This window comes from Odontesthes bonariensis, chromosome 20 (genome assembly GCF_027942865.1).
Source record: "Odontesthes bonariensis isolate fOdoBon6 chromosome 20, fOdoBon6.hap1, whole genome shotgun sequence".
Classification (NCBI taxonomy): domain Eukaryota; kingdom Metazoa; phylum Chordata; class Actinopteri; order Atheriniformes; family Atherinopsidae; genus Odontesthes; species Odontesthes bonariensis.
The window spans coordinates 20,722,168-20,744,011 of NC_134525.1; the positions used below are offsets into that span (position 1 = coordinate 20,722,168).

The following is a 21,844-nucleotide window of genomic DNA, read 5'->3' on the forward strand; positions in this document are numbered from 1 at the left end:
CGGCAGAGGTTAATGTGGGGGGCTTTTTTCTCTGGCTTTAGACTGGATCTGATAAAGTCTCATGCAGGTGAAAAGATTATTGACCTTCCTAAGGACACTCCATACAGTTTTCTAATGATTGATGTGAGTTTCTCTTTTATTCGTTTCCCTTTCCTCTTAGTCTGTGCTAGGAGGATCAAAGATAAGAGCAGATCCATGTGCAAATGTCTGTTATGGTCCATTTACCATGGACTGATTGTGTTTGGCACCTGACAGAGATATATTAGCCTACCTCGTTTCTCCAAACAAAGAGGAGATATTGACCTTAGCCCAAGTGGCTGCCTATTTTAGATTTTGGATGGGTGTCTGCAGGTGTGGATGTGTATTTGAATTTTATGAAATGGCTGTTTACAAGGTCAGTAAACTGCTTGGCCTTGACATTTTGCTCACCATGGTTTTCATTGAGCATTGTGTGGAACAGTTTAAAGGATTAAGCTGCTGTGTTCCCTAGAGGCAGTCTGTCCATTTGTCTGGTTTACTAAGAGTCTATTTTTTTCTGCATTTATATGTGTTGCCGTTGGCAGGTTAATAGAGTACAACACAAAACACCATCATGTGACCCACAGTCTGACCTTATTTAGCTGTTTGTATTTGTTATTTGGTATGAGGAATGCTGTAATTACTACCTACGCCTTTATCAGTTATGTGGCACACTTTGTTGACTTTTCTGGAACAGCAGAGTTGTTTATTTGGAATCAGTAATGCTGTTTAATTAATTGAGTGTATCAGCGGTTGAACTGAAATCTTGTTACGGGGGGAATGATTTGCCATCTCTCAGAATCTCTGCATCTTTGCCACGTTTTTGACACAGAGTCGTGAACTTACAGTGCGGCCAATAACAGAGTGATTTGTGAGGAGTCAGTCAATGATGTGTTCACCATCACTGAAGCAGGGAGGAGTGTTTTTATCTGCGCCTGCATTTCTGTATATCATGTCAAACATTTACATCTCATTGAATTTCAAATGCTGTCAGGAATAGTAATGAAGCCTTGCTCCCACTGTTATGGTAATTTGCGTTAGGAAGGGGTGGGGCTCCCTGGTGCCTCCCCAAATCCTCCCCAGTAAATTTAGGTGTATGCTCTCTGTTTCATATTCATCTCTTTTCATGAAGTTCACATTTTATCTGTCTAAAATGCAAAGTTTATATTAATTCAGCCCATTTAAAGTTTCTATAGCCAAATGTCTTGTTTTAAGCTTGTATTTATTTGCCCACTTCTAGAACAATATTACCAAGCTTAAGTGGATTTTTGTCATTTTCATAGAGATTATTTTGATTTTAGGAACGACTGAAATGAAGTGGCGTATTATTGATCATTTTCAGAGCGCTCCTGTTATTTAATCGATGCTTATTTTGTGAATCGTCTTGAAAGGATGAAGAATACCAGACCTCCTATGGCGGTGGATCTCTTAATGAAGATGGAACCACACAGGAAGCGGACACTGAGGAGGTGGGCGTGGAGCAGCAGCAGCAAGATGAAGACAACATTGCTGAGGAACATCGCATCTACGACACAGAGGAGGTATGCTAAGACTCTCCGTGTTGTAATTGATGGTATTTATTTCTTAATACGCTGGTAAAAGACCAGACTTTAGACTTTATTCTTTTTTTTGACACATTGAAAATGTATTATAATTGTTAAATGTATGCAGGAAGCAAAGGAAATGAAGAGGAATGATCATAGGTGTTTGGCTGGAGTTTTGGTCAATTTATCTGTCTTCAGTAAAAGTTATGATGATTTCTAGGATATAATGTTATTTATGGAAAATTGTGATTAAATTAAGCAGCATCAAGAAGTAAGTCAGGTGACTCACCTCTGCTCTGACTGTGAGCAGAGGTGAGGGAAATATTTGGACAATAGATTTGTGAATTTTAACAAATCAGAAAAATGTCCCCCAGGGTGAAAATGATACTCAGCCTGATGACGAAACAAAGGAGGAATCTAATGAGGAGGAGGAGGAAGATGAAGAGTCTGGCCGAATGCGGTTCAAATCTGAGAGGAAGGATGGGGCTATTGTGCGGTTGGCGGATGCAGGCAATAAAAGAAGAAACATTCCTGAAACTCTAGGTACAATATCTTCCTTCCAGGGTTTTATTTATACTCGAATCTCTGACGGCCTTGAATCTCAACCTTCAATCTTTTTTTTTTTAATCTTTACTCTTCATTAAACATTCACATTGGGGGGGAAAAAAACTCATTATTGTGTTTGTCTGTTTCTTTTGTCAGAGGGCGACACACATCAGAAATTGTGACTGAATATCAGCCCATTAAGACTACGTGTTAACTCGCAGTTGCTTAAAACATTTCCAGACAGTCGCTCTGCTCTAATAAAATCCAGATTTTTTTTTTTTTTTATATATAACCACAGCACCATCTGACAAAATCAGACAACATATGTGCACTGAATTCAGATATTCTTACATGTATGATGATCTCCCACAGAGAACGTCAGAAGCAGCAGAATGATGTTAAACATATACTCACAGAGTCATTGGACTCTTATTAGATCAGTAATGATAATCAAAACCTTTATTATGCCCAAAGTTTTTCCAGACCGCTTATGCTCTCTCTTTCCTGTACCGTCTATCGTCAGAGCTGTCAGAGAAGGCCAAGAGAGATTTGATGGAGTTTGAGGAACAAGAACGGCAGAAGAGACAAAACCGTTACGGAGGCGGAGGCAGAGGCAGAGGAGGGATGCGAGGAGGCAGAGGAAGAGGAGGTTTCCCAGTGTTCGGAATGGCAGATTTCGGAGGAGGAAAAAGAGGAAGAATGCATAACCAGATGCCTCCATTGATGGGAAACATGAGCATACAGGTAAAGTTTTGCAGTCATCAGCCTTATCAACTTAAATTATGTGTGTGTGTGTGTGTGTGTGTGTGTGTGTCAGAGCTTCACTGGATAAGAAGATTTGAAATATATTTTAACAGTCATTTCAAATTTAGATTTGATCACTGAAAGAGTTTGACAGTTTTTTCAAGGTTACATGTGTATAATGGCACAACAGCTTATGTATTCTACATTAATAGGACATCACTCGCTTTCATACCATACTTAAGATTTAAATCAGAGTTGGATTCATAATATTGTATTCATTATTGAGCACAAAAAGAGTAGAACTTTGTTGTCTTTCTTTAAATTTGTAGCCCAAGGCCACAGGTAACAAAGCAAAGTATCAACTGAGTGTTTTTCCAGTCGCTCACAGCTGGAGCGAACCCCCAGGGTTAAAGTAGTTCTTCCCAAGGCCGCATGACATTTAACTCCAGCACTGGTTTATTTTTGGTTGCATTAATTAATGATAATAAGCTGTAAAATTCAAAACAAAACTCTAACATTGAACATGAAAATTTAATGACACATGGATGACTGTCCAACACCACAAACATTCAGTTTACTGCAGTTAATGAGATTGCGCTTTTTGCAATGTACTCTGGTTGTCAGGTTGCCCATTTGACTAATTTGGTCACTGCTATGTTTGTTTGTTTGGCCAATTATCAAGGACCAGTTTGAGACAGACTAACTTCAGACTAACTTTTTTTTGTTGTTGTTGTGCAATGGCAGCACGGCTGCGTTAGATTTATGATTTTAGGTGCACCAAAAATTTTTTATGATGACTTTGGTTGATGCTCAAACAACAAATGCGCTGTTAACATTCCTGCTTTGGCCACTTTCTATTTCAATAGATGCAGTGCATCACCTACCTAAGACACAGTAGCTGAGTTTGGCAGTCACTCCAAAATACATAAAGTGATATTTTCTATTTTTTTAAGTTGGCTCTGACTTTGATGCTAGCTCCAAAACTTTGGCTAGGGTGGAAGTTAAGTCATCTTATCAGGATTAAGGAGACACAGCTGCCTCCGCAATGGTGTCAGGTCTAGGCTGGAGCTTTGAGAGTTATATGTGTGACGGAAGCATAATATTTGTCTATTTAAGAGGTAAAAAGGCTTTCAATACTTATCTTCATCTTAAGCTACCAATGGCAAGTACTTCCCGTTTACCAATAGCTGCTAGCATGTATGTTAGTTAGCCCCAACCCTTTTACAGTATAAACAAATACAGAGATAACCTACAGGTTGAAGTTTCTTGAGGACACTCGACAAAGCAGAAGAATCTTCAGGGCCAAGTCAGAGGTGAAATCCTGCCCCTGTCTCTGAATAGCTCTGCTATTCTTCTTCTTTAAATGTGAACTAGTGTTGCTACTGAGGAAGAAATTAAGTGGGATTCCACAGATTTTTGGTCACACGTGGAACCAAATAGCTCAACATTTATCAGTCTGTGTATCCTTGATTGAGATATTTCATTGTTGGCACCCAAACTGAAAGCTGATGTTGTTTTTTGTTTCCACTTATTCATTGCTCGAGCTCTCTTTAAAAATGTTTGGTAAGCAAGGTTGCTGTCTTTTGTACAATTTCTGAAGTGGACACATACTCTAAATCTTTAGAGGAGACTTGAGCAAAATTGCCGTTTAGCATCAACTTGGTTTCTGCAGATAAATTGAATCGGTTCGTCTTCACGTGGCTTTAAGTGGTGATGTAAGAAGCATCTAGAGAAAAATGTGTTTTGAAGTGTTTATTTTTTTCTCTCCCTCCTCTTCGATTCCCTTTTTTTCCAATTAACAGCAATCCTCCCGAATGCTGCCTCCTCCTCATCAGCAGCAACAGCAGTCCCATCATCACCACCCTTCACGTCCAAGAGGACTTCCTCCCTTCCAGGAGCATGGTCGCCCCATTCCCCAGCAGCCTCTTCAGCCCCTCATCCCCCCTCACATGGCTCATCGCTCTCCGCCACTGCGACCCCAGATGGAGCCACAGCCACGAATGATGAGCCCCCCGCCACCCAACTTCCCTCAGCACCACCAGCAGCAGCCCATGCAGCCAAAAAACATCCACATTAACCCCCACTTTAGAGGGCCTGCACATTCCTCTGTACAAGGTAGGCTAATCCAGCATCAACACAGTGCCTTTAGTCAACCTTTTTATTTAACGTAATTAAGAATAATTCCGTTTATTTCCAGGGATTCACCATAGTTCGGCCATCTGTCCATTAGCAAGGAGACATATTGGGTTAATACAGGTTGCCTCTTTAAATGACAAAAATATTATACATCTCATGGACTGTGCAAAGATTTATTATGAGGGAAAAATTGGGCTTGTCCCTAGAAATTTTTCTTCACAACGACTTTGACCATTTCATGTTTATAGATTTAGTAGATTCACCAAATTTCACTGTAGATCTCATATAGCTTAGATAACTGATAAAAGAAATCTATAACTTCCATCAAAAATCCAGATATTGTTTCTGTTTTTCAAGCTTGTCAATTTTGAATGATGAGTATCTCTAACAATCCTAATTCTTAGTCACCAAAAATCATGTAGCGATACTTTATCACAAAGATAGCCTGTTTATCTGTGGCTCTTCTGGCTGGCACTTATCCTTCCCTTCTCCTGAAACGTGTCTGGATTAGAATGTTGTTTGTTGTTCGGTTGAATGACAGCTGAAAAGTTCTCTCTGCTAGTAATGGCTTTTCCTCCCAATTTCTCATCACCATTTTACTCTGCCAGCTAGGTTATCTGTCCAGGCCTAGATTGAAATTTTGTTAACAAAGTTTGGGTTTTGCTCCCCAGAGAAAGCTGTGTTCTGGGAGATCAGGGATTGCCCGTGGTTAGGAGTGTTGGTGTGCGTTCATGCATGCAGTTGTGCATCTTTAGTATTTATTCACACATTCATTTGTAAGAGTCAGGGATAAGACTCGAGTTGAATGTTTACCAGTTGTAGCTGCTGACATGCAGTCTCAGTTTGCCTTGTTATTATTCAGAAAGCCAGCGATATGAAAATCAAGTTTACTAAATTGCATTGTGTCAAAATGTTGTGAAACAGCAGATATCTTTTTCGTTTTTAACAAATTACTCAAGTATTTAATATTCCCTTGAGTATTGTAAAAAAGTGTAAAAATGTAATGGCAACTCTGAGCTGAAATTTAACATGTATGTGTGCGTAAGAGCCTTCAGCTTGAAGATATCTCTTCCTCTACAATCACACTCTCTCTCTGCTTGCTGCCTCTCATTTTCATTTTTCTCCCCTCCCCCCCTCCTTTTTTTGCTCTCGCCCCTCTCTCTCTCATTGCAGTGCCCTTGATGCCTCCTGCTCAGAGCCAGCCCAGACCTGCTGTGGGTCCTCAGAGGTTCCCTGTGAGTAGCAGCTGCTCCTCTACCTCCCTTTCGCCTCACTTTCTCTCGGTCTTTACACGGTCAGCGTCCCTTATTTTATGAGGGCAGTATCGTTACTTCAATTTGACTGTCTGCACTGGCCAAATACTGTAAAAGCAAATCTGTAAACACTGATATGAGTCTGGCCACACAACTGGAAATGCATGATAGAAGCTTTAGGCGGCAGACTTTTGGCGGCTCAGGCTGCAGTGACGGGACTTACTTAGCAGCTCTTCATGGATGGTCTGGGGCTCAGACTAGCCAGCCTGGCACATAATGGAATTGTGAATACAGGATAATGCTGCCAGTTAAAAGTCGCTCTCCTCAATTTTGTGTCCGAAAGGCATAAACCTTTTCTAAAAGCTATCAGAATTAGTAAAACATAAAGTCGTGGCGGTGCCAGGGCCTGTATAAATATGTACAAACATATGATTTTCAAAATTTCTGTACTGAGGGAAACTGACTCACTAGGAAGTCAACCACGTTAAGTCACTCCATCTTTCTAGTAAATGTTTTCTGGGCATCAGGTGGTGGTGATGCTGACTGACGTCTTTCTGGAAAGTGCATTTTTAATGGATTTATGCAAATTAGCTTATAGAAAATAGCTGCATCCAATTGTATCCATGTGGTTGGACCAATGAGCCAGACTGTTCGCTGGAGTCGGTCTTTATTTAAAAAAAAAATTATATATATATATATATATATATATATATATATTATTTCTGTTTTTTCCAACATGCACTGTCAATATCATGCTATTCCTGTTCGCTGAAGTATGCAATCATGCTAGGATCACGCTGAATACATGAGCCGGGTAGCAAGAAGCAGTTTAGGCTCCGATCACACGGTAAAAGGTGGAGTGGAAAGGAAAACTGGGCGGATGAAAAGCATTGTGTTGGATTCCCCAGCTGTCAGTCATATTTAGGCTGGTGTTGCCAAGGACACAATTTGAAATGCAGGTGACATACCAACCGTCAACTTTCCATTTATCAGTGGGCACCTGATTACTCGTGATTATCATACATTATCATCCCATCAAATTTAATTGTTTAAAGGCCAAACGAATGGGGGGTCATAGCCTCCAGTATTACTGCATTAAATTTTTGCTGGTGGAGACTGCTTTTGAAATATTAATTTCAACGCCAATTAAAGTCATCAGGAATAATTTATTCTGGTCACAACTTTATTTATTTATTTATTTTTTTTACTACTACAAAAACTGCTTTTAAGGATTATTATTGATTGTTTACAGCTCATTCTCAATAAAATTATTGATTCATGAAATTATGAGAAAAACGTGAAACGCACTTTTTAAAGGTTAAATGGCCAATTTAAATAAAAAAAAAAATAATTGATTTGTAGAAATTTTAATAGTAGATGGACTTGGTCTTGTTTCCATGGTTTTTGTTTTATTTTAAGGGTACTTATGTCAGTTTTGTGGACATTGCCACATGAGGCCGCAGCATAGAAATGATCCAATTAACCTGCATCACAATCTGTTGGATATGCAGTCTTGGCTTGTTGCCGCCGGTGACCAAGCCTGCAGTATCGGTGTCACCCGAAGCCGGTGGACAGGGAAGGGGCTCACTGAAGCAATATGTGAGGAAGCGTTAATGAGGCAAGAGACTCGTGGTATGTGTTAAGGCTAAAAACAAATCACGGCCAACCAACTAATCTTCCTGGCACGCTGCTTTCCAATGATTGTTTGCTAAGAGTTTCAGTTGCAGTTATTATTTCATTTATTGGCCAACTATCCTTCATCATGGTTAACTAGACAATAGGACCATAAAACGAGTTGGGAGAAATATGACCCCCTTTCAGCCCCTTTACACGCAGTCATTATGATAGCTCGTGGTGTTACACAAGTGCGAGGGGCATGACCTCGTTGGATGGCTAATTTCAGTACAATGCAATAAACAGTTGCGTGTATATAAGTTTTGGTCATTATCAAAGAAAATTAATAACAATTCAGACTGTTAAGATACATTCCTTACAAGATGCACTTACAAGGGTTAAACAAGGGACATTCAGAGTGCTTGTTTTGTCTGATAGTCAGAAACCTAAAGCTATTCAGCCCAGTATCGATGAAGAAAAGCAATAAATATTACCATTTCATCAGTTATACAAACGTTTGCAGATTCACTTTCTGCGATACAGTGGAATTATCATTTGACGGTGTTCTCTTTTCTTTGTACCTTTTATGAACCTTTGTAATCATCTTTATGCCCCTTTTTTTATAATTAAAGAAAAATACCCCTTTAATGACATTTTCGATCTTTAATTCTTGATCGTTCACAGGCGAAATGCTATTACCTATACTGGCTAAGATGTTGCCGTGAAATCCAGAAACAAAATATCTTTTTAAACTCAAGTTTCTATTCTTTATGAAGCACTTTAACATCTGGCCTTTTACCATTCTATTTGTCGACGCTCTCAGTTTTGAGCTGTCACAGCATCAATTACATATTGAGCAGCCACCACACTGTTTTATCAAGGATTAGAAGTGAGAGGATGAGCTGTGTTATTTGAGGGGTATTATATGGACACCAGAGTCCTCATTGTGCAAACCTGGCTGCATGACCTTTTAGAGCGGTATGATTGTGCCCCCATTGTGATCCCCTGTCTTTGTAAGCCTCTTTGATTAACTTAATGTTAAGCAAGTTTTTGGGACTTTGGCCTTCTAGCTTTCTAACACCTCTTCTCTCTAAATACCTCCACGCAGCTGTGGAATAAAGATGGATTAAGCCTTGATAGCATCTTAAGTAATTTACAATAGGCTTGAAGGAGGCAAGCAGCCCATTTGTGGAAGTGCCACGTGTTGAATAGCAGGTTAATTTTTCAACAGAGTTGGCTGTTTAAAAGAATAAAGGAGACAGTTACACAGGGATTCGAATTCCAAGGAGGGATTAAGTGGTTGTTATCTAGTTTTTCTTAGGTAGATTGATTGGGAATTGTGTGCATGTGATGTGTAGAAAGCTGTCGAACATACGAAATGGTTGAAACAAAGATGAGGGCACTCATGCCCTCCTGAAATACCCTTTCCTTGTTAGAGACGGGCTTTTAGAAGGTTTTATCTACAGAGCCTAAAGTAGCATTAATGCGGGTATGCTCATGAATTCATGCTGAAGGATTTCTTTGATATTGGCATGCATATTGATGTTTACAACTCAAGATTCTACATCTATTTAATGATCCCAGCACTTCAATTACAAGCGCTCCCTGCCCAATGCAAAACTTCACAAATTCCCATTTTTTATTAGTTTAATTTGCTTGTGATTATTGAGTTTCCAGAATGGCTTATAATTCATGAGTTTTGTGCTTTCTCAGGGACCAGGAGACTTCCAGCAGCACATGCCAGGTAATTTTGGTCAGCCTCAGCGGCCCCCTCATCACATGGAGCCTATGAGGAACCAGCCACCTCAAGGCCCCCAGGACAGAGAGCCGCTGTTTATGGGAGGTGAGTCTCACATCCAGCCTTGACGAGGGTTACAAAGCACTCTTAGCATATTTAACCCTATTCATCACCTCTAGCGCTATACCTAGAGGGTATGCTTCTAGCTCTCTGCTGCTGCTCTATTAGCAGAACTCATGTTATATGCATGTGTGTATACATACATCTGAATGAACCTTGGAAATGGCATTAAACATACATATTTATGATTTTTAATTCACATTGTTGATGCAGAATTAAAAACACAACTGCTTGTTTATTCTTACACCTTGATAAAGTTGTCTGTTTTAGTTTCCCTCGCCTTAACACTACACATGTGGTATTACAGGTACTGAAGTTGGCTCTTAAGGGAATAAAAACAACTGATATGTTTGCTATGTTGTTGATATTTGGTCTTCCTTGTGTGGGCACAGAATGTGGAGATTCATCACGGTTTCCAGGGCAGCACATGTTTGATCACCAGGGCCCCAACCCTCTGATGAACAGCAGCAACAACCTCCACCAGCAGCAGCTGTCTGGTCAAGGCCACATGGGCTTCGGCCCACCAGGACCACCCTTCAACCACCCTGGCCAGGGCCCACTAGGACTTTTTCAGAGAGAACCCCCAAGACCAAACCTCCCTCCCCACCAAGGTCACCAGGGGATGGTGAACATGAATCAACAAGGTGGCCCCCCCAACCAGCCCAGGCCTTTCATGGGCCCTCGTCAGCCATTTGGCCAGCAGGGGAACCTTTTCCCCCCTCCACAAGTTCAGTTTGGGATGCAGGTACGACTAAGAGTAAGTGATTTTATTCACTAATACATGTTTGTGCTGCTATGTCATCCAACAGTTGCAACACTGCTTCTCTTATTCTTCCTGTATTATCCCTTGCATTTTATTGACAAATATGGATGTTCGATGTGAGTAGTTGTCATATTCACAGCTACTAAAGTGTTGATTAAAAAGAGTTGCGTTCATTTGGCACTGCTGCACTTGTCAAGAGACATAGACAAGAGCTCCCTCTAGTGATTGACTCGCATTTGTACTACTACTGTGTGGTTATACGAGGACATGGGGTAGGGTTAGTCATGCAAAAATTTCCCCGTCTCATGCTTTATTAGAATTCAAAAGAAAGAATCTTCCTGGTGTTTTATTAAAAAATGAAATTGGACATGTACATTCTGCTTGTTTTCTCTGATATCACAGGGCTTAATGCACGGCCCTCCTGCCTCTCAGCTTCCACATCACGACCCACTGCCATCACATCCCATGCATCAGCAGCAGCAACACCATAGGCAAGAGTTACCCCATCATCATCATCATCATCAGCAGCAACAGATAAATCTCAGTGAGCCTCGCTCCATGATGCACCATGGTCAGAATCTTTTCCATCAACAGCAGGTGCATGGTAGCCCCAGGCAGATGACTCCCCGCCCTCAGAATCCTCAACAGCGCAACATGTCAAACAGACAGAGAATGGTGAGACATTAACGTATTTGCTAATCTGTTTTCCAGTCAAACCGATGTTATGTGTGTTTTCTGTGTTATCATTGTGTCATTTTAAACACCAGCCGTTATTCTGTCTTTGTATTTTCTCAATAAACAAATCGCAGTTTGATGGAAAAGCAGAACCGAAGGTTCATTAAAATCTCCTTGATTGTAAATCAAGATTAAATGTTATTTTTCCCCTCGTCAGAACACACCAGTCTCCAAACAAATGCAGCAGCGCAACAGCAACCTCCGGGAGCTCCCTGTAGCACCTGGTAACACAAACATGAACAGTGCCCGCCCAACCCCAACCTCCCCCGCTGCCAACATCAAGCCTGTTGCCAAGACAACACAGGGGATGCGTCCTGGGCAGAACGCGCAGCCGATGTCTGGTGGTGGCAGAGGAAGAGGCCAAGTTGCTGCAAAGACTGACTTACAGCCATGGGGAGCAGGCAGGACAGTGGTTCACAAGGAAGTCCCAAGCACCCCGTCCAGTATAACACCACAGGTCAGCATTTTGAGATCAATTTTTTTCTTCCCTGGAACAAGGAGAACAAATACAAAGAATGCTAAAATTATTTTGCACAAATGTATTTATTGAATATTTCTAGCAGGAAAAAAATGGGTGTAAGGGATTCATTAAAAATGAAAGCCAAATAAGAAGGTTTAGCTCATAATTATACATTTGAAGAATTGGATTTTTGGTTTGAATAGGGCACGGTCATCAGTAGCTTCACTTCCAGTATGTAAGCACTGGTAGTTGTATTTTCAGCTTGTATTTTGTGCAACAGGACCCCAATGAAGATGAGGAAACGAGGCAGTATCGCCTGAAGATTGAGGAGCAGAAGCGTCTAAGAGAGGAGATTCTAAAGAGGAAAGAGTTGCGACGGCAGATGCAGGCTGGTGTCAGAAAGAAAGAGCTGCTGCAAAGGCTTAATGCTCAGACAAACGCACCAGGCCAAGGCCCAACTGCTGCACAGCCTCAGCCAGTACAACCAAATCAGCAAACGCAACAGCCTGTACAACAACCACCGCAGCAGCAGCAGCCGGAACAAAAACAGCAACAGCAACTACAGACACAACAGCAGAGACAGATCCCTCAGAGAACTCAGCAACCATTAAATCACACATTAAAGACTTCTAATCAGGGTAATACCATACTTCCCGGCAGTGCTGCACAGACCCAAACACCTCGTCCCAATGTCAAGACACGCTTGCAGATGGTAAAAGGCAGCACACAGCAGCAACAGACCCCCGGTCCCAGCCCCAGCCCCGGCCCCGGCGCTGATCCTGAACAGCAGTGGAAGCAGCCCCAACAGAATCAGCAGCAGCCACAGCAACGAAGGAACAGTACTCTGCAGAGTGTAAACAGACCCCCCGCTCAGGTTCAAAATGTACAAGTTCCTCAAAAGAACATTCCTGGGACTCCTTCAGTGGGCCAAGGCTTGGTTCAGACTCAAGGACCTAAACCCGGGGCTAAAAGAACTGTGATGCAGCGTGCCAAGAATTCTAGCGTCGAAGGCCAGCAGGTGCCACAAAAAGTCAGAGTCGTCAAAATTGGAGGACCGGTGAGCATATGATCCGAGTTTTATCTGACACCTTCTTTTGTGTTCTGTTCTGACATTTATTTGATCCCCGTCTGCAGGTTTTACCCACAAGGGAAACTTTATAGCATTTCAAATGAAATGCCATTTATTCCCCCCACTGTCTATTTTGTAATCTAGATGATTTCTAACCTATGGGAATGACACTGTGATGTCTGTGTCATTTTGGCAAAATTGATGTTAAGAGTTTCTACAGTTAAGCTTCAGGAACTGATATTTAAGTCGCAATGTCTTCACGTACTTTTTACCTTTATAACAAAGAAAGGTTGGAGGCTTTGAAGACCGCGGTTTGACATTTATCTGTAGAGTTGGGGACGCCTCATCACTGCTCTTAAAGGTTGATATCCTCTTTTCAGGACAGATGAGCATTCCCTTAAAGATAGAGGGTAAAATAAGAGTCCAGAATTACCACGGCTGGCTATTTTATACTCTGTTGATAAGTTAGTGCTTTGGTCTTAATTGCGCATTAATCTTTATTGAAAAACAACAAAGGCATTGCATGTTAAACATTAATACTCGTCACAGATGAGACATGTTGGTGGAATGTGATAGTATTTAAAATAAGCTGCTTTACGACTTTGTCCCAGAGGATAAAGCCACTGCGCCAAAATCGCATGCTGGCTGCAGATGAAGATAACTGGATGTCAGTGTGTTAATGGAAACCTGTGCAGAGCTATCTGATTTGCTGCATCTTGGGGGAAAAAAAAAAAAAAGTGGAGTTGGATGTGAAGTGGAGAGAAAGAGAAGGAAACAGAAAGAAACAGCCAAGGCTCATGGCTGCAGTGAAAAGAAGATACTCTCTTCGTCATTGTTCTGTTGTCATAAATGAGAGCTTGACAATGTTATCTCCTCTCCTCTACCTCTTTTTTTTCCTACCTCTTTCCCTCTGTCATCCCTCAGTTGCTTCTTTCCATCAAACCATCTCTCAGGTGCAAGGCAACAAAAGATGCCAATCCAAGACCCTTGTAATTAATCTCTCTTGGTTGAAGGTGGGAGTGGAGGGGGTGTAACATAATACCTGTGTAAGAAAGTTGCCACTTTTGAGGATTTGGATTTGTTTAGCTTAGGCACGCAGATAAGAGGCAAATTATATTTTCATCAGGGATAATACAAAGCAGTGCAAAACACAAAAGCTTGGGAACGGGGGGGGTATGTGCGAGGGGGGATGGGGTACACATCGAGCGGCTGTCGTTCCAGTGTAATGCAGCTTAGCATTTGATGGGTGCAATCAGGAACTGTGATTTCTATAGAAGGGATTAATCCATTTACTCTCAGCTGGGGACAGGTCAGAGATAGCGCCTCTTTTCTTCCCATGTATTGATCTGTCACATCTTTCTGCAGAGTCGGGGAAGAGACGACCTTCAATTCCTCTCTGCATGTCAACAGAGTTGAGCTGTGACTTTATTTGATAATGAGACCATCACCTTGTTCGGTTGATCTTTATTCTCCGCTGCCTCTCTGATAGAAATCCAGTTCCAGTGCTTGCTGATTTTCAGTTTGCCTCGTGGAGAGTTTTGCATTTCTCCCTGTTGTCCATAAAAAACTTTACCTAAATGATTGATGTGAACATGACTTTGTGACGCTTGCAAACAGAGATAAAGGCATGAGGTTTGTTTGAGATAGTAATTTATCGTATACTAATTTTCCCATCCAGAGTGGAAACGGGCCTGAGGCCACCAGCAGCCCAGTGCAGCAGCAAGGTAACTGGCAATCATCTCCACTCAACCAGGGTGTTCAAAGGAAGGTTACAATGATGGGACAGCAGCAACAGACACCAGGTGGAACACCGCAAGCTAGCCGCGGGGGCATGGGCAACCCACAGCAAAGCAGGGTATGTCATAAATAACATCTTTGTTACTGTTTTTACACCAAAAGCAGCGTCTTTAAAGAGGCTTTTTAAACGAGGTACATCCGCTAAAACAAGCCAGTTAAATCTTTTCTCATTCTCAGAGGTAGTGTGTATCAGTGCTTTTGAGGGCTACAATATACTCATAACTGGAGTTGAGTCCAGTGAATGCAACTACCATCCAGGCAGGAAGCCTTTAAGTTGGAACAACATGAAGGGATGGCATTACGTCATATCTCGCTGTTGAGCACAACTTTCTATGATAATTAGGATAGTTTATTTTTGACCGGTGTTGTTGCTGCCTGTTTCAGAGCCTCCATGTGAGACATTATGATTGGTAAATGTGTCCTCCTTAAAGGGAACACTGAGCTGTGCCCACTCTTGTTGCACTGATTACAGCGCCCTCATTGAAAATGAATGTGTGCGCCCAAGTGTTGTGTTCCCAAAAATGGCAATTTGGGATCAGAGCTGACGAATACCTACGACTGCTGCAGAGTTATTTGACACAGGACCGAATACAGGCTAAATATTTTATCGTTGCAGTCAAAGGTCAGTGATGGCGGAGCATCTGCTGTAATAGAAGCCAAAATGTCTCCTGTAAAGTTGCCTGACCCTGGCGTTCAGTAGATGTACCAATCGAGCAGTAGCTGCAGTAAGACAGGACAGTGTGCCAGGTGCAGGAGTATTGACAAGCTGAAAACAGTGTAACACGGGGCAACACAAGGTCCCCTGGCCTCTCTGCACGCCTGTCACCACAAGGCTCCTGTCACAGATACTATAGTCACTGATGCTGACAGCGTAAGGCAGCCACCACTTCACTTGTATGGCTCCTCTCCCTTTATGCTCCCCCACCCCAAACACGCATAACCATATTCCCACTACCTCCTCTTCTCAATTTTTCAGTCTCTCCCTCCTCCTTTTGCTCTGCGGCTGGGGAAACATACCTCTCACTCACAAGCTCGTATGAAGATATGTCATGTGACATGCATCATCTTCAGACATTGACAAAAAAATAAAAATATGATGAGTCAATCGTGTGGAAGTCTGAGTGACGCGAGAGCAAAATGCATTGCGTTTTTTTTTTCTCTCCACGTGGCTGAAGGCGTCAGCATCCTCGTTAAAGCAGGAAAACGCTCAGCCTGTGCTCTCTGTTTTTCTGTGAAGCGTTCGTCACATTTCGTCTTCATGAGGGTAATTTCTCTCACGCCTGCTGCTGGTGTAGGTCGTTGTGTCAGGCCGGGGCAGAGGCGCCGCTCCGGTGGGTCGAGGTCGTCCAATGGCCACCAGACAGAGCCCCAGAGCTGCTGAGAACCCAGGCTGCACCGTGTCCATAGAGGGCCTCTCCTCGTCCACGACTGACTTTCAGCTGAAGAACCTTCTTAGGTCCATTGGCCCCATAGAGGTAGGCGACAAATACCGCCCCTCTTTCATGAACTGAATAAATTGATTTTATTTCTATATGGACTTTATTTGAGAATAGTTTTTGTTCAACAAAATTCTCGCCTGTCACTCTGCTGAAGTTTCTGCTTATTTCTTTTTATAGAAGATTCTTTCCTCAGGCTGAATACTTAGAAAATGAATATTTACTTGCACTCAGCCCTATGGAAATAATTACCTTTGCTTATAGCTGGTATCATAGCGCCCTCTGTTGAGGGGATTTGGTAGTGTAGATTGAAGAAGTGAATTAATTATTCCATTTTTCCTCACCACCCCCGCTCCCTCTTGTGGATGAGATGTGTATCCAGTTGCATTCAGTTTGTCTTCTCCCCTCTCTGTCTACTGCAGATGTTCAAAATGTTACCCCAGCAGAGGAAAGCAATTGCCAAATTTTCCACTCCTCAACATGCAGTGAGTTTCCAAATGAGCTTCCATAGGTAATCCTCATTCCACCTTCTTTTTGTTTTTATTCTATAACCATGACAGTTAAACTAATTACACACCATGTTAGACTAGTTAGCTATTGTACAGTGCAGGCATAAGTATTTCAGCCCGGAGTGGTAAAACAACATCATTATCACCATTACCACACAGGCACATGATTGATTTATCCCACATTGATGTGTCACTGATTGACGGATGAGGAGCCCAAAAGAGCCAGGGGAAGAAGTCTGTTACAAGAAGCCGCTTTTTCCTGCTGTGGGAGTCCCTTGTGCGTAGCTCCACCTTCTTTTAGGATTATTACTTCACCTCTTTGGGGTCATCCACCGTCTCTGCACAGAGTTCATCGTTCGTCTCCCACCAGCGCGGACCAGTGGACACAAAGACATTAGCTGCGTGCATGCATGTGTTTAACTTAGCCCGCCAGGTGGCTGTAGTTGTAAAATGTCACTGAGAAGACGCTGGACAGTGGATCCGTCTGTGATGTAGTTTGTGGAGAATTACCTTTTTTTTCTTTTTTTTCTTTTTTTTTTTTTGCTATTTGTTTCGTTTTTTGCATCTTACACTGACACTTAAGTAGAACTTATCATGGTGTAATGGTTGCTCCCCTCTTCTGTGACAAAAAAACAAAAGGACTCGTTGCATTTCAGATGTGGCCACTTGATAATCTTTTTTTAGATTTTATTTGTGGTTTTGGTGTTTTCATGCAGGGGGAATGGTCGTGGCAGTAAGTGGTCAGCCTGTCCGTTTGGGCTCTTTCCTCGCAGTGTTTCTCCGGCTCTGTAGATGGCAGCATTTTATCACGAACGGTGCTTTCTAATTTCAACTCAAGCCTGCTGTCAGGTGGGGTCCCCCCCAGTCTTTTGTATTTTTGGTTAATGGCACTACCTGGTGGGGATGTTCCACACAGGCACAAAAGTAGCCTGGGTGTGAGGATTTAACATTTAACAGCAGTAACTGAAGTTCACTCGCAGACACTAAACAAACCGTTATTATTCTAAATTCGCTGTAGTTTGGAGAGTTTCGGAAGGCTTTGTAGGTTTATGGTTCTGTTCGATGTTAGTGCTGCTCCCCGGATCCAAAGATTGTCTGTTTGGTCTTCTGCTGTTTTTCTTTGTTCAGAATATTTTTCGCTCTTTTAACTGTTAACTAGATGGAATGTTTTTTTTCTAAGTCTGCCATGTCTTTGATATGTTTTAGTTGTACGTCTGATTGTGGATTAGTTGGATTTAGGTGTCAGGTCTGTGCTCAGTTTTGCATTGAGGGGGTGCTCATGTAGATATATATATATATATTTTTTTTTTTTAATGATTACAGCACGTTACTTGTATATTGTTGAAGAAATGTCATATTCAGTAAGTTACATTTCTGTCAGTGTCAGTAGGAAGACACATTCCTGCGAGGTTCTGCTGAGACACATTGCTTTTCTTCTCCTTGGAATTGGAATAAATTGATCCTTCACCTGATAATTTGGTGCCTTTTATAGCTAAGCTGGTTGGAGTTCCTGAGAAAAAGTATTTTGAATAATTCTCATAGAGGATTTGCTTGAAAAGAAGGGATTTATCAGAAAACTTTGCCCTGTAAATTGGATTTTTTTTCTTGTTAAACTGCTGGGATGTGTCTTTTTTCCAAATATACCGATACCTAATCATCTCAAAGACCTCAAGATTTTCAAACATGTTTCACAAATCAAGCGGCTGGACTTGTCCATCACCTAACACGTCACTTGATACTTATTTCCCCTGTTTTTCAGAAGTCTACATCAATGCTTTCAAATCCTTGCTGCGGCCGAATTTCAATTTGATTCCACGATCCATTTCTTATTATAAAATCTGTTAATCGGACTCGTCGGTTTGGCTCATTTTGCGTTTTTCTTTAATCTTTCTTTCCACTTCGGTTTAGTTTATTCTCGGTTTAAACTATAATTATCCGAAACTCGTTCCGATATCCACGTCGACGATGAGTGAAGCACTGACGGACGAAGTTGAAGGGGGCAACCATTATCTATGTAGCGATCATGTACATAAGTAGATATCTACCCTGTGGAATTTTCCTTTTTCTTTTATTCTTTTTCCTTGTGTTGTTCATGTTGTATCAAGTTAAACCTTTTTATATGTAAGGATATACGCCAATGTGTCCAGACATAGATCATTTTACGATTGGTTTGTTTCCATTTTAGAGCCCAAATGACTGGAACACATTTCTGTTTATAAGACATTTGGCAAAAAAAAAAAAAAAAAGATTTCAAGGGAAAACAAGAAAAATAATAAAAACATGGCCAATATACCGTGAAACATGCAGGTATGTGAAGCCGGTTGAACTTTAGTCCAAAGATGTGTGGTTGTGTGTGATGTCCATGTGTCTGGTGCCTTTATGATGAAGTATCTTTATCTTTATTTGTGCCACGTTTCAACCATTTGTACCTTACGGAATCTGTAAGTTAGCAGGTATTCACTTTGCATTCTATTATATATATTTATATATATGTATGTATATATATATATATATATATATATATATATATTTATACTTTTCAGAAAATTTAAGCTACTTCAGAATGGAGCTGCTTTTTTAAATAAATCTATATTTTTCATAGGTTTAAAGATGATAGCAGTAATATGGAAACACTACCTCACGACTAAAGGGGAATGTCACTGAATTTTGACACTGAATTCATTGGTTTTCAGTGAGAAATGACAGACATTTTGGCCCGGCCAGTTTTAACTGTGATGACAACCTCGTGTGCAGTCCTCATAAAATATATCGAAGTCTCCCGTAACAGCTCTTAAATGTTACTGGACTTCACTGGGAACTTTTTCTCTTTTTGTTTTTGGTTTTTGGGCTAATAATACTAAAAAAACTGGAGGATTACATTTAAAACTATTCAACGTGCTTTCATGAAATCTACCTCGTGCTGCTCATTTGGGTGACATCACAGATTAAGTTCCTGATTTATTTATTTAATTTTGTTTACAATTTAAGCAAAAGCGTTTACATTCCCAAGTACTTGTTTGCCGCTGTCTCTCCGCATGTGCGAATCACACCTAAATTTAGTGGTATTTCCCCTTAAATTATTCGTTATTTAAATTAAGTCTAGTAAGTTTGCACAAATGGGACTCTTGCCAGTAAAGTCTCAGTGCTCATGAGTAGCAGGGTGTCTGAAAAATGTCTCCCCTAAAATTCCTCCTCCTTGTGAAAGCTTGAGGTTTGCGTGGTTTTAAGGTTTTGTTTTGTTTTTTTGTTTTTTTTTGTATGTTGCACAGTTGTGTCTAAACTGACCTCTTTATGTCCTCTTCCCTTTGTTTTTTTGTGTATTTGTGTACTGACTTTGTGCATTTACTGTGTTTGATGTTGTGGACGACACTCGAGGTTCAGTGCTTTGGTAAATCCTGTGGATTTGAAATGGAGGGGGGAGTAAAAAGGAACCGAGTATGGGCAATGCCAGTCGTAGCGACAGTGTTATAAGACCTCCGTGTCTTGTAATGACCCAACAGATTCATGTTGAATCTATTTGTACCTTCAAATGAAGAATCATTCACACGTGTATGCTGTGAATCTTAAAATATGTTGAGGCGATCTTAGAATAATTAGCCGATAGCCGACCTGTCTGTCAGACATCAGCGGGACTTTCTGTTCTCCTCATTATGGCTGCTGATAATAGATATTACAATGTCTACTCTATCTTCAGGTTAAAGATGCAACGGGTTGGGTTTTATGTAACACTAACTTTTTTTATTATCAGGTCCATTTGGCGATTGAAGGACTCAGCGGTTTTGCCGCTTGGCTTGAATAATAAGATAACGATGTTCTGTTTTTCCAGGTCAACCGACGAGGATGCAAACTGAAACCTTTTTAAGCACCATATCAAGGGTTTAGCATGTTTTCTTAAACCAGCAAAGTGTGTCATAACCGGGCCGTTATTTGCCCGCTCAGTATTTTACTCGTCATACATTTATTGTTGCGTTTTCTGACCGAAGCGTTTGCCTGTCGATGAAACTTGGTTCATCCTCTAACAGCTACTTGGCTTTTTGGTAAAGGTCCTCTTCCCTGTTTCATGATGAATTCAGTTGACTGTTAGGAGGAGATTGAAATCATCGGGCAGTTATTCCTCCGCCGAAGTGACAGTTGCTGCTTCTGTTTATCCGTTACCAAATTACACAAAAGCAACAAGCAGAGTCTTGTGAAAGTTGGTAGTCGTTAACTTTTAACGTGTTAAAGCCGCCATCGACTTTGGTGAAGGTTGAGTTGTGCTCAACATCCAAGCAGCTTCAGTATTGTGTCTCCTTTGTATTTGTTTTTGTTTCTCTCCTTAACCTTTTTTCAGACTTGTCCTGCAGTATAATCACGTAAAAGCGCTTAAAACAGTCATTTTTGTGAAATGAGACGCGGCTAATGCAGAAATAGCCACACAGACGTCCTGAAAGTAGAACATCACAGCTACGTGTTGGCTTTAGGAAAAACATGCGGAACAACTGGTATGGTCCGACGCTGGTTTTTGTCACACTAGGCCAGTTTTGACTTTTAGCTGCGCAGATGTTCTGCACTGCAACGGTGTAGATTGGGATTAACGGGTTCACTTTTTTTCTACAGAATGCCGTTGGACGGAGAGCAGCCGAGTGATATCTGTATCCCCCTTTTCTGTCTCATGAACCTAACTTTTAAGGTTTCATTTCAGCTCCGCGGTGTCCATCCCCTGGAAAAGAGGCTTTCACTTGAACTTACTTCTCTTCCTTAACAGCTACTGTTCTCCCAGCTTACCGTACATAAGTTTGACTGTTGCTCGTCTTTTCCTCGATGCTGCTGTTGTTAGATGAACTTCTGTATCGAGCAGGGTGGCCTGCCTGGATTACCATTGTTTGTTAGCCCAGTGGATGGAGGTTCTCCATCTCTGTGACGACAGCCGGGGGGGTCACAGAGCAGACACATAACTCTAAAGCAAAAGCCCTTTTATGGCTTTCTCTTCACCGAAGTACATCCCAGCTTCTTGACATTCATTGTTTGGGTCGGATTTTGAAAAGGACACTACTGTGAGTGCCGGTGTCAAATTGTATGATGCACCAAATAGTGACTGCAAAAATCCACCCTGTTGACTTTTGACTGAAACTGTTTACGAGGCATCTTGTGTGTATTTCAACCCTCACTCTGGTGGTATCACATAAGAAATCACTTTTTTTGTGTTGCACTTTTCTGACATGATTGTTCGAGTTGTGCTGATGCTGTAAACCCAGATGTCTCTCCACTGATGTCAAAACGTTAAGATATCAACTATTGTACAAATGAAATGTACTATGTTTGATAAAAAAAATTAAACCGATGGAAAATAAACTTCTTTTAATGCACACGGTAACATTTGTGT

At 41.3% G+C, this 21,844-nt stretch overlaps 1 protein-coding gene across 3 annotated transcripts in view; it reads left to right on the plus strand.

Annotated features, from left to right (window-relative positions):
* rbm33a (RNA binding motif protein 33a) overlaps positions 1–21,835 on the plus strand; it is a 32,596-nt gene extending 10,761 nt beyond the window's left edge. Inside the window, exons 6-19 of one of the 3 annotated variants that reach the window (XM_075452931.1) lie at positions 1,410–1,559; positions 1,937–2,105; positions 2,632–2,852; positions 4,655–4,967; positions 6,162–6,223; positions 9,569–9,698; positions 10,106–10,470; positions 10,879–11,151; positions 11,369–11,668; positions 11,952–12,728; positions 14,419–14,595; positions 15,833–16,012; positions 16,396–16,484; positions 16,642–21,835. In XM_075452931.1, the coding sequence (XP_075309046.1) occupies positions 1,410–1,559; positions 1,937–2,105; positions 2,632–2,852; positions 4,655–4,967; positions 6,162–6,223; positions 9,569–9,698; positions 10,106–10,470; positions 10,879–11,151; positions 11,369–11,668; positions 11,952–12,728; positions 14,419–14,595; positions 15,833–16,012; positions 16,396–16,484; positions 16,642–16,690 (3,255 nt within the window). In that variant the 3' untranslated portion in view covers positions 16,691–21,835. The remainder of the gene's footprint in view (positions 1–1,409; positions 1,560–1,936; positions 2,106–2,631; positions 2,853–4,654; positions 4,968–6,161; positions 6,224–9,568; positions 9,699–10,105; positions 10,471–10,878; positions 11,152–11,368; positions 11,669–11,951; positions 12,729–14,418; positions 14,596–15,832; positions 16,013–16,395; positions 16,485–16,641) is intronic. The other 2 variants (XM_075452933.1, XM_075452932.1) reach the window with 2 other exon arrangements.
* Positions 21,836–21,844: the final 9 nt, after the last annotated feature.